This window comes from Somniosus microcephalus, chromosome 11 (assembly GCF_052327205.1).
Source record: "Somniosus microcephalus isolate GS21.2 chromosome 11, FLI_Smic_1.0, whole genome shotgun sequence".
NCBI lineage: Eukaryota > Metazoa > Chordata > Chondrichthyes > Squaliformes > Somniosidae > Somniosus > Somniosus microcephalus.
In genome coordinates, this window is record NC_140997.1 from 222,676,081 (window position 1) to 222,691,516 (window position 15,436).

Genomic DNA, 15,436 nt, shown 5'->3' on the forward strand with positions numbered 1-15,436 from the left:
CCTCTCGCTGCGAAGGCCAACATACCATTTGCCTTCTTAACCACCTGCTGCACCTGCATGCTTACCTTCAGCGACTGGTGCACAAGGACACCCAGGTCTCGTTGCACTTCCAATTCTTCCAATCTATTGCCGTTCAGATAATAATCTGCCTTCCTGTTTTTGCTACCAAAGTGGATAACCTCGCATTTATCCACATTATACTGCATCTGCCCAATCACCCAACCTGTCCAAATCATACTGGAGTTTCTCAGCATCCTCCTCACAGCACACACCCACCCAGCTTTGTGTCGTCTGCAAACTTGGAGATATTACATCTAGTTCCCTTGTCTAGATCATTAATATATATTGTGAATAGCTGGGGTCCTGTGGTAAACCACTTTTATCGTTCACTATCGTTACACTATAGTTATCACTGTTATATCGTTACTCTATGGTTAGCACTGTTCACACTGTTGTATCACTATACGAGGTCGCCTCTTGTCACGCTGTTATACCTGGGCTGACCACTGCTGACTCCGCCCATGACTCCACCTACCTGCCCAGGTATAAAGGTAGTCGACTGGCTGGCATTCCTCCTTGTTGTATCCGATCACCCACGAGGGTGGGCTCTGTTATTTAGCCAATAAAAACCTATAGTTACTTTCTTAACTCGTCGCTTTTCATTGGATGAATTGATAGGTATATCAATTTTATTGGCTAAATTTTAAAATGTCTACCGAGCCAGACCAGCCAGACGCCCAGCTACAACAGCCACAGCAGCCGTCAGACGCCGAGCTACAACAGCCACAGCAGCCGGCTTGGCTGCGAGCCCTCCGACCACCGTACCTGGATTTAAACCCACAGGCAGCAAACTCAGCCCTCGACTTCGAACACTGGCTGAGCTGTTTCGAGTCCTACCTGGGAGAATCCGGCGTGCCTCAGAAATCCAAGCTAAGAGTTCTGACCGCCCAAGTGAGCCCTAAAGTATTCGCACTCATCCAGGACCTTAAAACATACGAGGACGCCATCAACCGGCTGAAACGACAGTACCAGAGCCCGGTAAATTCCATGTATGCCAGACACCTCCTAAGATCCCGCCCGCAACAGCCAGGAGAGCCTGTGGATGAATTTTTACGGGTGCTACAAGCACTCGGCAGAGACTGTAACTTTAAAGCGGTAACGGCGGCAGAAAATACTGAAGACAACGTCCGCGATGCCTTCGTGAAAGGCCTGCGGTCCGACTACTCACGGCAAAGACTACTTGAAGCAAAGGACCTCGACCTGGACAAAGCTGCAGCCCTCGCTCGCTCCCTAGAAGTGGCCCATCGGGACCTCGAGGCATATTCAAGGTACTGTAACTCGCGACCCTGGGACTTGGGACCGACCCCTACCGCAATACCCCCCGCAGCACCCCCCCTGGGACCTACCTCAGCGTCGGCGTCCCGGACCCGATCGGGACCGCCACCCCCGGTACCGGCTGCGACATCGGACCCCCGCGATCGGGCCGCCGGCTGTTTCTTCTGCGGCCAGGCGAAACACCCGAGGGCGCGCTGCCCAGCCAGAAACGCGACCTGCTCGAGATGCATGAAGAAAGGCCACTTTGCAAAGGCCTGCAGAGGGGGATCAACGGAGGCCAACAGTGCCTCATGCGAGCTGTGGGGGCGGCCATCTTCCATCAAGGCCACAGAGGCCAGCATCCCCACATGTGAGTCATGGGGGTGGCCATCTTTGATCCAGGCAACCGACACCAGCAGTGCCTCATGTGAGTTGTGGGGGCAGCCATCTTCTCCGCCATTTTGTCCTACCTCGTGGGCGCCGCCATTTTACCCACCACGCTCGACCGTCACCGTGACTCCAGACCCGACCACCGCCTCACCCGCAGACTACAGCGACTCGCTCAGCTATACACTAGCCTCCGTCACACTGGATCAAGCCCGCCCGCATCACCTGTCCAAGTCCATGATGGACATCAAAGTGAACGGCCACGCCACGACCTGCCTGTTCGACAGCGGAAGCACGGAGAGTTTCATCCACCCAGACACGGTGAGCCACTACTCCCTCACTGTCCGGCCAACGCGCAACCGGATCTCGATGGCATCGAGGTCCCACGCCACGGACATCAGCGGCTACTGCGTTGTGACCCTGTCGGTTAAGGGCACGGAGTATAAAAATTTTAAACTCCTCGTCCTGCCCCAGCTATGCGCTGCCGTCCTACTAGGCCTAGACTTCCACTCCCACCTCCAAAGCGTCACGCTAGCATACGGCGGACCCCTCCCCCCACTCACAGTCGATAACCAGCAGATTTTAAACCGCCCACCGCGCAACACCTGCGGCCTATCCACCCTCAAGGTCCCGCCACCTTCCCTGTTCGCTAACCTCACCCCCGACTGCAAACCCGTCGCTACCAAGAGCAGGCGGTACAGCGCCGGGGACAGAGCTTTCATTAGCTCTGAGGTGCAGCATCTCCTGAAGGAGGGCATCATCGAGGGGAGCACCAGCCCCTGGCGTGCCCAGGTCGTGGTCGTTAAGACCGGCAATAAAAACCGCCTGGTCATCGACTACAGCCAGACCATAAACAGGTACACCCAGCTGGATGCATACCCCCTTCCCCGCATATCTGATATGGTCAATCAGATTGCGCAGTACCGGGTATTCTCCACCATCGACCTTAAGTCGGCCTATCACCAACTCCCTATCCGCCCTGAGGATCGCCAGTATACAGCCTTCGAGGCGAACGGCTGCCTCTACCACTTCCTTAGGGTTCCCTTCGGCGTCACCAACGGGGTTTCGGTCTTCCAAAGGGAGATGGACCGGATGGTTGACCAGAACGGGCTGCACGCCACGTTCCCCTATCTAGATAACGTCACCATCTGCGGCCGCGACCGGCAGGACCACAATGTTAATCTGGAGAGATTCCTCCGTACGGCCCAACGGCTGAACCTCACCTACAATAAGGATAAATGTGTGTTTAACACCTCGCGCCTTGCCATCCTCGGCTGTGTAGTAGAGAACGGAGTCATCGGCCCCGACCCCGAAAGAATGCGCCCCCCCATGGAGCTACCCCTCCCCCACTGTCCAAAGGCACTGAAGAGAACCCTGGGGCTCTTCGCCTACTATGCCCAATGGGTGCCCAATTATGCGGACAAAGCCAGACCCCTCATGAAGTCCACATCCTTCCCCCTTATGGAGGAAGCGTGCGCAGCCTTCTCCCTCATTAAGGGAGACATTGCCAAGGCCACAATGCACGCAGTGGATGAGTCCATCCCCTTCCAAGTCGAGAGCGATGCATCCGACTTCGCTCTAGCCGCCACCCTTAACCAGGAGGGGAGACCGGTGGCCTTCTTCTCAAGGACCCTACAGGGCCCTGAGATCCGACACTCGTCGGTCGAGAAGGAGGCCCAGGCGATTGTGGAGGCGGTACGACGCTGGAGGCATTACCTGGCAGGCAAACGATTTACCCTCCTCACCGACCAACGTTCGGTCGCTTTTATGTTTAATAACAAGCTGAGGGGCAAAATCAAGAATGACAAGATCTTGAGGTGGAGAATCGAGCTCTCCACCTATGATTATGATATCTTGTACCAGCCAGGTAAGCTGAACGAACCCCCCGATGCTCTGTCACGAATTACATGCGCCAGCGCGCAAAGTGATACCACAACGACCTCTGCCACCCCGGGGTCACCAGACTTTACCACTTCATTAAGGCCCGCAACCTGCCCTACTCCATCGAGGAGGTCAGGACCATGACCAGGAACTGCCAGACCTGTGCCGAGTGCAAACCGCACTTCTTTAGGCCGGACAGAGCAAGCCTGATCAAGGCCACCCGCCCCTTCGAGCGCCTGAGCATCGACTTTAAGGGGCCCCTCCCGTCCTCTGACCGTAATGTGTACTTCCTCAACATTGTTGATGAGTACTCCCGTTTCCCCTTTGCCTTCCCCTGCCCAGACATGACCAGTACCACGGTCATTAAATGCCTGAACGACCTCTTCGCCTTGTTCGGGTTCCCAAACTATATACATAGTGACCGGGGCTCCTCCTTCATGAGCGAGGAACTCCGTCAGTTCCTACTAGCGAGAGGTATTGCTGCAAGCAGGACCACCAGCTACAACCCCCGAGGGAACGGCCAGGTAGAAAGAGAGAACGCGACGGTATGGAAGGCCGTCCTCTTAGCCTTAAAGTCTAAGGGCCTCCCAACCTCCTGCTGGCAGGAAGCCCTCCCGGCAGCGCTGCATTCCATCCGGTCACTACTTTGCACTGCCATTAACGCCACCCCCCATGAACGAATGTTTGTTTTCCCCAGGAAGTCGACTACTGGAACCACGCTACCAACCTGGCTGACCTCTCCGGGGCCCGTCTTGCTGCGAAAGCACGTGAGGGCCCATAAAACGGACCCCCTGGTCGAGAGGGTGGACCTCCTGCACGCCAACCCCCAGTACGCCTATGTGGCATACCCAGACGGGCGGGAGGACACAGTCTCCTTACGAGACCTCGCACCCTCTGGCACTCCGGAGACACCACCTTCACCCCCCCCCCACCACCCCCCCAATTCCAGCCCAGGTAGACGGCATGCCGGAACCCCACGAGCCTTCGCCGACCACGCAGACACCAGCATTAACACCGGATAATGCAACACCGCCGCTGCGACGATCAGAAAGGCTTACGAGGCCTCCGGACAGACTGACATACCAGAACTGGTAGTACACTTCACCCCGCCGGACTCAAATCTAAACAAGGGGTGAATGTGGTAAACCACTTTTATCGTTCACTATCGTTACACTATAGTTATCACTGTTATATCGTTACTCTATGGTTAGCACTGTTCACACTGTTGTATTACTATACGAGGTCGCCTCTTGTCACGCTGTTATACCTGGGCTGACCACTGCTGACTCCGCCCATGACTCCACCTACCTGCCCAGGTATAAAGGTAGTCGACTGGCTGGCATTCCTCCTTGTTGTATCCGATCACCCACGAGGGTGGGCTCTGTTATTTAGCCAATAAAAACCTATAGTTACTTTCTTAACTCGTCGCTTTTCATTGGATGAATTGATAGGTATATCAGGTCCTAGGACCGATCCCTGCGGTACCCCACTAGTCACTGTCTGCCACTCGGAAAAAGACCCGTTTATTCCAACTCTTTGCTTCCCGTCTGCCAACCAGTTCTCTATCCAAGTCAGTACCATGCCCCCAATCCCATGTGCCTTAACTTTACACGCTAATCTCTTCTGCGGGACCTTATCGAAAACCTTCTGAAAGTCCAAATACACCACATCCACTGGTTCTCCCTTATCTATTCCACCAGTTACATCCTCAAAAATGTTTTGGTCTTGCTAAGGTTGAAAATTCATCATTTATTCAAATAGATGTTTTATAATTCTGCAGAACAGTTACGCCCCTATTTTAGAATATTCTAACTGGTCTGTGGTTAAAAAGCAATATACCACTTATATAAGCACTGTTTATTCCCCTCCCCGCAGTTTATCCCTTCCTCAAGCCACTGACTCATGTGGTTTCAAGGGTGCCAGTGACAATCTGGTACTTCAAATCAAAATCATATGAAGCTAAATAGTGGATGTTTGCTGGCTATTTTATCATGGATGGGGGCACCGCAGCCAAGTCTCACCACATACTTTCTAGCTGGTCGGCGAGAAGGAGCAGGAACCCTGCCTGATTTTTCCCCCTCATCAGAGTTGTTGATGTGGATTAATACAACTGCTGCCAACCCAGATCAGCAAACCCAGCAGAGGTTAAACCTAAGCTACACCACGAGCAACGATATCTGGGGCATGAGGCCAGGGCAACTATCTGCCCTCTTCATTCAAAACATGGTTTTAGTAATACATCCTGCTGTGTAAAAGTTGCAGAAATGTTTTAGACGCAGGTGATGAGATGGAACACGACAGCTTCAGATTTCCAAATATTCCTTGAATCTTTATCTGCATTTTTCCCCTTCCCTCAAAATGCTGAATTATGAGCACCACAGACTAAAACAGAGTCCTTTGGAAGGAGAAGGCTAAATAGGATGAATGACATTTTCTTGTCCATACAAAATATCATATACTGCTTCTGCTGTTCATACCAGGGGTTCTCAACTAGGGGTCCAGTGAATGATCGGTTCCTCGGGGGCGGGCCTCTCTGGGGAGGTCCGCGGCTGGGGGCTGGCCCTTGGTCGGGCTGAGGGACCGATCGCAGGGGAGGTTGCAGTTGTACGGGGATGGAGCGAGGCGGCTGGCTTCATTGGGCTGGGCGCCGGTTACCGAGTCCGGGTCCCAACTTGGTAATTCCCTGAAACCTTTACCGTTAGGCGCCGTTCGGCAGTGCAGCCGCTCCTTGGGTTGTCTGGTGGTGCTGGGCCCGTAGCGTTTCCAGAACCATGCAGACTGTGGGACAGACTGTTTTGCACCCTCCCCCCAAATTTCTATACAGAAAAAATACTTGTGTTGTGTTAAAGGGGGTCTGCGCGTTAGAATTTTTCTAACACGGGAGGGGGTTTTAGAAGCAAAAAGGTTGCGAACCCTTGGTTAATATCATCTAACCCTCCCAATTCAATTACAGGCCTGTAATTATTTTCCATTAACTGGTGTGCCTCTTAGGAGGGTGGCAAATCACCTGTAGACAGGAAAGAGAACGTCCTAGCTTCCGAGGCTCGTGAAGCTCAACCTTTGGGAGATGTCCAAGTACAAATGCCAATTGTCAGAGATTCAAAGTGGAATTTCCTATTCCAGATTCTTCCTCCCAGACACTCAGGTTAACAAATCACCCCACTGATGTGTTTTGCTTGTGCAGGGTGGGGAAGGGGGCAGGGGTGGAGGAAGAGGTCAGAAATTCAGCATGCGTAACCTTGTTTCCTTGGCTACCTTATTGGGACATAGCTAGGTATTTTAGTTTCCGTTCAGTCTTCAGGCCACGGAGTATTCAACAAAATTAATTAGCACCATTAGGACACACCTGCATCTTCTATACTCGCCTGTCCTTTAGACGAGACGTTCAAGTGGACATTAAAGACCCACGACACTATTTGAAGAGCAGGGTGTTTGCTTGATGTCTTTGCCAAGAGTAGCCATTAAATCACACAACCAAATATAGATTCATTGGCAATTTAGCTAACTGCTTGTTTGCAAGACCTTGCTGCACTCAAAACAGTCGCTGTGTTTTGCCTACATGACACATCCAAGCAGTTAAGGATTTTGGAACATTTCCAAGAGATGTGACAATGCGCTGTATAAATACAACTTCTTTCTTGTATTCTTGTTTACATATTTTTAGGTAAATATACTGCAAAAGATCACTGATGCTTTTAAAAAAAAAATGCTACCATCAACCAGTCTATTTTTCTCTTTCTTCTCACTTTGAAATGTTTTGGTACCAGCCGGTGGAGACTGTGCATTAAGACTAGGGAACACCTGCCAACTTCAGTCTCCACAGGCTTGTTGGCAAAACACATTGAAGAGTCCTGTTTTTCAAAGACGACCAGAGAACGTGGAAAATAGTTCCCTAATTACCAGCTTAAAGTTTCAAAACTGCAGTTGAATATTGTGCCACGTAAGTGTTCAAAATCTAAAAAGAAAAACATTTGCATTTAGATCATATCTCATCACATTCCTCAGAGTATACAATGAACCACTTTGAAGCAGAGTGATTTATGCAAGCAAGCATGGCGCCCAATTAGATACAGCAAGATTCCAGGTACAGTAATTGGATGAATGACCAGTTACTGTTTTTTGATGGCGCTGGTCGAGGGAGGAATGTTGCCTAAGGCATTGGGAGAACTTGATACTTTTCTTCAAATGGTTGCATTGGATCCTTAGCACCTACCCGACTAAAGGACAACAGCTGGATTGTGGTGCACTACAAGGCTACAACACAACTTAGAGGTTCTGCTAAGAGTCAAAGATCTCAGTTTATGGAGCCTTTAGAACCATGTTGTGTTAGAGGCCATAGCTCACTCAAACCCAGCTGTTATTTTTGATCTTCTATTCCCAGTGTTGAGTCTGAAGGGGTTGAGGAGTCTCTTGGGACAGGCTTTAAAACACAATACAAGCTGCAACAGGAAAACTGTTTTGTATTAAATTCCCCCAATAAGGCAATCAAAGACACTATAAATTGTGCATGCTTAATTTCAGACTCTTTCCCCTTCTTCCCTACCCTCATCCAAGTAAAACATGGCTGTTTTCATTTGTTGCTCCTTAAAGATTCACCAATCACAAAGCCATGTAGATGAACTGCTTTCTCTACCAATGCCATTTAGTAACAAATCACTAGAGGTGTAGATCAGCCAGGCTTAAGCGTCCTTCCTTGTGGGAAAATATCTCACTTCTGTCTCCTCCCTCCCTCCCTCCCCCCCCAAACATAAGTGTTTAAGTCAGTGTTTACCATTATCTTGTCCCAGAAGTAAGGAATACATGCTTCTGAGTCCAAACACGTTCAAGAAGTACCAAGATGCAGAGCTCACCCTAAGTAAAAACAAAAAAGAACCCATAATATTAGTTTCAAAGGAATGAAAAACATGTTAGAAGTAAAAGTGACAATGTTCCTCCGCTCTCCTCAACTTTGTTTTCCTCTTGCTACAGCAGACATTCTCCTCCAGTCAAGATGTTGAGTGTTTTATCATCAAAGCATCTCCAATCGGGTATTTTTTCCTTATACGTTGCTTCTACATTGTGCTCCACCTAGCAGCAAAAGACCTGATCGAACTCACCCAACCAACCAAAATCAAATCATGTGCGATTCATGTTTTTCTATTTATTTTCCTCTTCCAATTTCCCTATATTTCATTTCCCTATAGACTCTTGGCCCAAGGGCAGATCATGCTAGGGTATGGGCTCCATAGGCAGTGACTGCTGGCCATTCTTTACTTGCAAACCTGCATAGTGACAATTACAGGTCAGGTAGGAACTTGGAGCCATTCTGGTCAGTATAACTTACTGCTACACCAAGAAGTGGAGTAAGCTGCCGGTGTTAGACAATTAAAAAAAAAGTATATTGTATTTTCAGCTGTCTAGAATTTGGTTAAGGACTACAATGCCATCACAACAGATGCACTAAGAGAGCCTATCACTTCTGCACAGTCATAACCTCACTTCAATGAAGCTCTGTGTGGGCGACAACCTACAGTTTAAACCTCTACATTCTGCCTACGTCAACAATATCAACTTACAATTACAAAGATGTTCATCTGTGTGAGAAGGGCTAAGGTATTTGACAGAAGAAAAGGATGACAGAGAGTCTAAAAGTGAGATTGGAGAGACAGAATTAGGAATCTTTAATATAAAACTCGTGAGGAGGTTAATGGAGTCTTGAATGACCCAATTGATCTAGTTTCCATTTAAAAATCAATAGACCTACTGAATCCATACTGGAATCTCAAGCGTTTTATGACCCTGACTTACTGCCCTGCTTTAATGGATGTTTAAAGTGGTACTGAACAAGTCGAATGGCTATCAGTCAGAGAGAATTATGATCCCTGTTGATGGGCCCCATCCATTGGAAAAAGGGGCCATTTTAAGGCACCATTTTTCCTTTTTACTCTTGGTTTCACCATTAGTAGTCATTCCTTCAGAAATGGTGCCCAGACTTCTGCAACCCCCTCCCAACTTTTAGACAGCTTCTAAAAACTACGTTCGGCCCCATCAAATTTCTGTTTCTCCTCCTGCCCTCCTTAAAAATACATCTGTATTTCTATAGCACTCCCAATTCAAGGAAACATGTTTGAGCACTTTAAGAGAGAACTATAAAGGCACACACTGAGCAGGAGAGGGCTGAAAGCAGAGAAAGAGGTGGCAAAAGAGAGGGATTCAAGGAAGGAGTTGCAGAAGTTGAAGACCCAGTGGCTGAAGGAATGGCCATTGATGGTGGAACAGGGAGTAATACTCAGTTGGAGAAGAGCGTGCATGTGGAGGTGTATAGCTGGAAGAAATTGTTGAGATAAAATGGAGTGAGACACAGAAGGATTTGAAAATGAGGTTGAGGCTCAAAGTCAATAGGCTAAATATTTTCATCTTTGGATCCATTAATATGGTGAATGATAATTAGCTTATTACCCCAGAAGGTTCCATTTCTTAACTTTTGTGGAAGTTTTAATGGCTTTTTAAAAGTTTAATACCTGACGTATGGTGTGCAAGTGTCAACACAAGCAGTTTGTTTCAAGCAAGGTAAGGAAAATTCCAGTTGGTAGAATAAAAGTGAGTATTGTTATGCTTTTGGTGCATCGTATCTGTAACATGCACTAAAGGGATGAGTACTGATGAGCCAAATACAGGAAACTTTGGTTTATCCGGAGGTTGTATGGCCGGAAACCTCGATCTAACGGCAGCAATCAGCAGCCGTTTTGTTAGGTTTTTTTTCTTCTCCTAGCATTTTTTTTTTTTAAAACAGTCAGTCTCTGGAAAGCCTTTCTGAAGCTGTTGCTAAGCTACAGAGACGCTTCCAAGGTACGGGCCGACTGTTTACAAGCTGTTGCTGAGCAACAGTGTTTGTTGTCAGATACGGAGATGAAAACCTCCGTATGCTTCAACATTAGCGCTGGTCTGTCCAGAAGTTTTCACAGATCAGCATCACGCCGGTCCCGTCGGTGCCGGATATCGCGAAGTTTCCTGTACCCTTTTCTGACTTTTTTTTTTAATGTGCGCTTTTCAACATACCAGGAAGCATCCAGCGAGAGCAGCTCAATTCCCTGCTGTAACATGGGCTTAAAACGCAGCGTCAAAGGAAATGGAACCTTGGCTAAAGACAATAGAAAGTGCTTTAGTATTTGCAAGAACATTCCATCCTCAATTTCCTGAACACATACTTAACATTTGGACTATCGCTAGATTTGTGTTTGTAGCACCATCTAGAATTGCTTTGTATTAATAAATCAGAAGCATAAAATGAACGCCACCGAGACAGTACAGTATAATGGAATTCAATCATAGCAGCAGACACAGCAGACACATTAGGGAAAATGTAGATTAAAGTCAAGACGACGAGAGGGAAAAGTAAATGTGGTCCCTTCTCCAGCATCTCCTATAAACCCGGGAGATTCTCCAAACTCAGAGGATACGACTCCACTTTCAGTGAAGGAATGGGTATGTAGAACATGGAGATCAAAATAAGAGGACACAACAACTTACACTGGCAGGGAGCAAATAGGATAAAACAACTTACATTGGCAGGGAGTGAAGAAGAAACTATACTTTGAAAGGAGTTTAACTACAAAACTTGCATTTATATAATGCTTAAAGAAGGTTTTAATGGTGGAAACAGTCGAGGTGAGTTAGTGGGGTTTAGGATGAGAGTTCAAAGGCCATGATGGGAATTTGTAGATGAGGATGAGGAATTCAAATTTAATGCATTGAGAGTGTGGAAGCCAATGTAAGTAAGCAAGGATGGAGGTGATGGGATAAGCAGGACTTGGTGTGGGCCGGGATATGGGCAGTTGAGGTCTGAATCAGTTGAGTGTTTATGGAGGGTGGAGGATGGAACGCCAGCAAAGACATTAGAGAAATCAAGTCCAGAGGTGGCAAAAGCATGGACGAGGGTTTCCGTGGTGGAAGCTAAAGTAGCGGTGGAGGCAGGCAATGTTGTGGAGGTTGAAAGAAGCGGTCTTGGCGTTGGGATGGGAGGTGGAGTTTGAAGCTCAACTCTGGGTTGAAGAGGATGCCAAGGCTTTGCATGCGCTGGGTCAAGTGACGGAGTCACTACAAGGGAACGGAATTTGTAGTTAGCCTTCCCAATGTTCAGTTGGAGGAAATTGGCTCCGTAACATTGGTGAAAGGGGGTCACCTACCTGCAGTTGATGTTTGTCCAAAAAACAGCAAGGTTCAGTTTACATACAGTATATTAACAATTAAGTTTAGCTTCCACTCTTCTACAGTGTGTTACTTACTGGTAACAAAACCAGAGAAGGTCCAGTTGATCCAGCCACCAATGAGAATCATGGGAAGCACATTAGTCACATTACCCTTCATCATATCCATCACCATGGTGGGGTCTGAAAATACAAAATTGGAAAAATCACTAGGTTTCAGTCTCATCTCATTGATCATAAGCAGAACAAGAACCGTTGCTCAGGCACAATTTCTGTCACATTTGTTAGACACGTGACCGTAAATCAGCAAGTCACCCATGTTAAGCAGGAAACTATTTTCCCTTAAGATACAAAAATAGGAAAAGAAATAAAGCCAGATGTGAAATTCCTACTACAGGAAACTTTGGTTTATCCGGAGGTTAACTGTCCGGAATGCTCGAGCCACCGGCAAAATTCAGGAGTCGGTTCAGTAAGTTTTTTTTTTCGTTGCTTTTTTTTTCTCCACCAGTCAGGCTCTGCAAGGGCTAGCTAAAGCTGTTGCTTAGCTACAGAGATGCTTGCAAGCTACGGCCGACTGTTTAGAAGCTGTTGCTAAGCAACAGGGTTTGTTGCTAAGCAACAGGGTTTGTTGCTAGATACGGAGCTCAAAAGCTTCCGTATGTTTTAACATTAGCGCTGGTTTGTCCGGCAGTTTTGATGGGACGGCAACAGCTCGGTCCCGTCGGTGCTGGATATCACAAAGTTTCCCATACCATGCCCCGTTCCTTAGCTGAAGGAAGCAGATTCTCAGGCATTTTCCTAACTCAAATTAGTCACTAGGAGGCGCATATAAGCATACTGGGCCGATTCATGTTCAGAGTTTTTATTTTCTGGACCTAGGCAGCCTACATTCACTTTTCCCTTCTCCCTCTCCTTCAACAGACCAGCTAAAATTGATCAGCTAAAATTGATAACTTAGTGTGGGAAACAATGGGCATGAAACAACATCCTACAATTTCACATTGAAACTTGAGCACAAAAATCTAGGCGGACGCTCCAGTGCAGTACAGAGGGAGGGAGTGCTGCACAGTCGGAGGTGCCGTCTTTCGGATGAGACGTTAAACCGAGGCCCCATCTGCCCTCTCAGGTGGACGTACAAGATCCCATGGCACTATTCCAAAGAAGAGCAGGGGAGTTATTCCCGGCGTCCTGACTAATATTTATCCCTCAATCAACATAACAAAAACAGATTATCACATTGCTGTTTGTGGGAGCTTGCTGTGCACAAATTGGCTGCCCCGTTTCCTAGATTACAACAATGACTACACTACAAAAGTACTTAATTGCTTGTAAAGCGCTTTGGGATGTCCAGAGGTCGTGAAAGGCACTATATAAATGCAAGTCTTTATTGTAATCTGATAGTATATCAACATATTGCATTAATCTGTCCCATTAAAAGTCCACACAGTTGCAATATGTTACTGAAAACAAACAGGTCTTGTGTTTTTTTTCCCCCCCAACAGGAGAACATTGCACATCGGGAGAGGATGGGAGGGACCTCAATCACAGTCCATCTCTCCCTGCTCCAACAAACATTTATTCACAGAGTGCCTTGCTCTGCGGTCATTACACAGAAAGTACAGTCTTGACTGTCCAATCGACTGAAGGCAGCAATGACATCTTGCAGGGGAAGGAGGTGCAGGTTGAAATTAAATTTCCTGTGAATATTCCCGATTAACAACTAAAGTGCCAGCAGATTACTTTCTGTAAAAAGGTTACGTGCATTTGACAATGTAGATACACATACAATTATCAGTCTCGTGCAACTGCGCATTTTACTGTATTTATTCTTTAAAACTGATGACAGGCTGTTGTAAAGTAGGCAACGTGGCAGCCAATTTGCACACAGCAAGCTCCCACAACAGCAATGTGATAATGACCGGATAATCTGTTTTTAGTGATGTTGGTTGAGGGATAAATGTTGGCCAAGACATTGGGAGAACACCCCTGCTCTTCTTTTGAATATTGCCAGCTTATCTTTTAAACTCACCTCGGTTTAGCGTCTTGTATGAAAGACAGATTATATATCCTCTACACATCTTATAAGCGGAAAAAGAACCCATTACCAGTCATGGGAGAGGGTGGAATAACTTTTCTTTTGGTCTTCTTGAAAAATCCATCATCAGGGTTGTTAAAATAATACTTCCGTGTTAAGAAGGACTGGAATGTTAAACATAGGGAAACAGATCAAAATGAATAGAATTTAAGTATGTTAAATATGTTGTATAACTTCACCAGAAGAGGAAAAAAAAACACTGTTGGTGAGAAATACACAGAATGAAATCCAATCTATATGGAAATCTGGGTACAATATTAGGATAGCTAGTTTCTATCGAGATCTGGCACTTTGGGCAATTACATCAATTTATTATTTTTGCACTATCTAGAATGCAAAGCATTAAAAAAAAAATCTCCATTTGCCAAGGTCCCAATTTCAACCGAGCTATTGGTGGAGGGCTCCAAAAAGGTACTTGCCCAGTTTTGGGGGAAGGTGAATGTGAAAGCCATCCATACCACGTTTTGAATCTTCGAGTGGCCGGCTACAGATCAGCACTGGTTGGAATAAATGACCAGGTCACCCAAATGCCTTACCAGCCAGGGAGCACAAGTCAGCGCCTAGCTTGCATAGCTTTGGTTGCTATTCAGCATAGCCCTGTTGAGGGTGTGCATGTATGATGAGAACAGGATTGGTTTGGCTGTGACCCTTTCAAAAGCTCTCAGCATGCTACAGCCATGTATATTAAGATGCCAAGGTCAATCCCTGGCCCTTGCTGGGCTAATTTATGTCAACTGTAACAGTAGTGCGGGGGCCCTACAATGGGCCTCAGCATCCCATAAGATTGGAGAATGAGAAAATGACAGAGTTCCTGCTCCTAATCGTGTGGATATCAAATGGGAACAATATGGTGCTTAGCTGCAATTGAACAGCCTGCCAATACTCAATATCCACATCAAGAGTGGCAACTTGGGAGGATAAAGGGGAACCAGTGGATGTAGTGTATTTGGACTTCCAAAAGGCATTTGACAAGGTTCCACACAGAAGATTACTGATCAAGATAAAAAATCACAGGATTGGGGGTAATATACTGGCATGGGTGGAAGATTGGCTATCTAACAGAAAACAAAGAGTTGGGATAAATGGTTCGTTCTCGGGCTGGCAATCAGTAACTAGTGGTGTTCCGCAGGGGTCAGTGTTGTGACCCCAACTCTTTACAATCTATATTAACGACTTGGAGGAAGGGACCGAGTGCAACATATCCAAGTTTGCCGACGATACAAAGATGGGAGGGAAAGCAGTGAGTGAGGAGGACATAAAAAACCTGCAAAAGGACATAGACAGGCTAAGTGAGTGGGCAGAGATTTGGCAGATGCAATATAATGTTGGAAAGTGTGAGGTTATGCACTTTGGCAGAAAAAATCAAAGAGCTAGTTATTATCTAAATGGAGAGAAACTGCAAAGTGCTACAATACAAAGGGATCTGGGGGTCCTGGTGCATGAAACACAGAAGGTTAGTATGCAGGTGCAGCAGGTGATCAGGAAGGCCAATGGAATCTTGGCTTTTATTGCAAGGGGGATGGAGTATAAAAGCAGGGAGGTCTTGCTGCAGTTATACAGGGTATTGGTGAGG

At 47.1% G+C, this 15,436-nt stretch overlaps 1 protein-coding gene across 4 annotated transcripts in view; it reads right to left on the reverse strand.

Moving 5' to 3' along the window:
- The window catches only part of emc3 (ER membrane protein complex subunit 3), a 35,279-nt gene that overhangs the window by 12,283 nt on the left and 7,560 nt on the right, over nucleotides 1-15,436 (reverse strand). For 2 of the 4 annotated variants that reach the window (XM_086002031.1, XM_086002030.1), the window contains exons 3-7: nucleotides 13,874-13,967; nucleotides 11,847-11,951; nucleotides 10,621-10,702; nucleotides 8,354-8,433; nucleotides 7,483-7,537 (exon numbers count right to left, since the gene is read on the reverse strand). In XM_086002031.1, coding sequence (XP_085858157.1) covers nucleotides 7,483-7,537; nucleotides 8,354-8,433; nucleotides 10,621-10,702; nucleotides 11,847-11,951; nucleotides 13,874-13,967 — 416 coding nt within the window. The remainder of the gene's footprint in view (nucleotides 1-7,482; nucleotides 7,538-8,353; nucleotides 8,434-10,620; nucleotides 10,703-11,846; nucleotides 11,952-13,873; nucleotides 13,968-15,436) is intronic. The other 2 variants (XM_086002032.1, XM_086002029.1) reach the window with 1 other exon arrangement.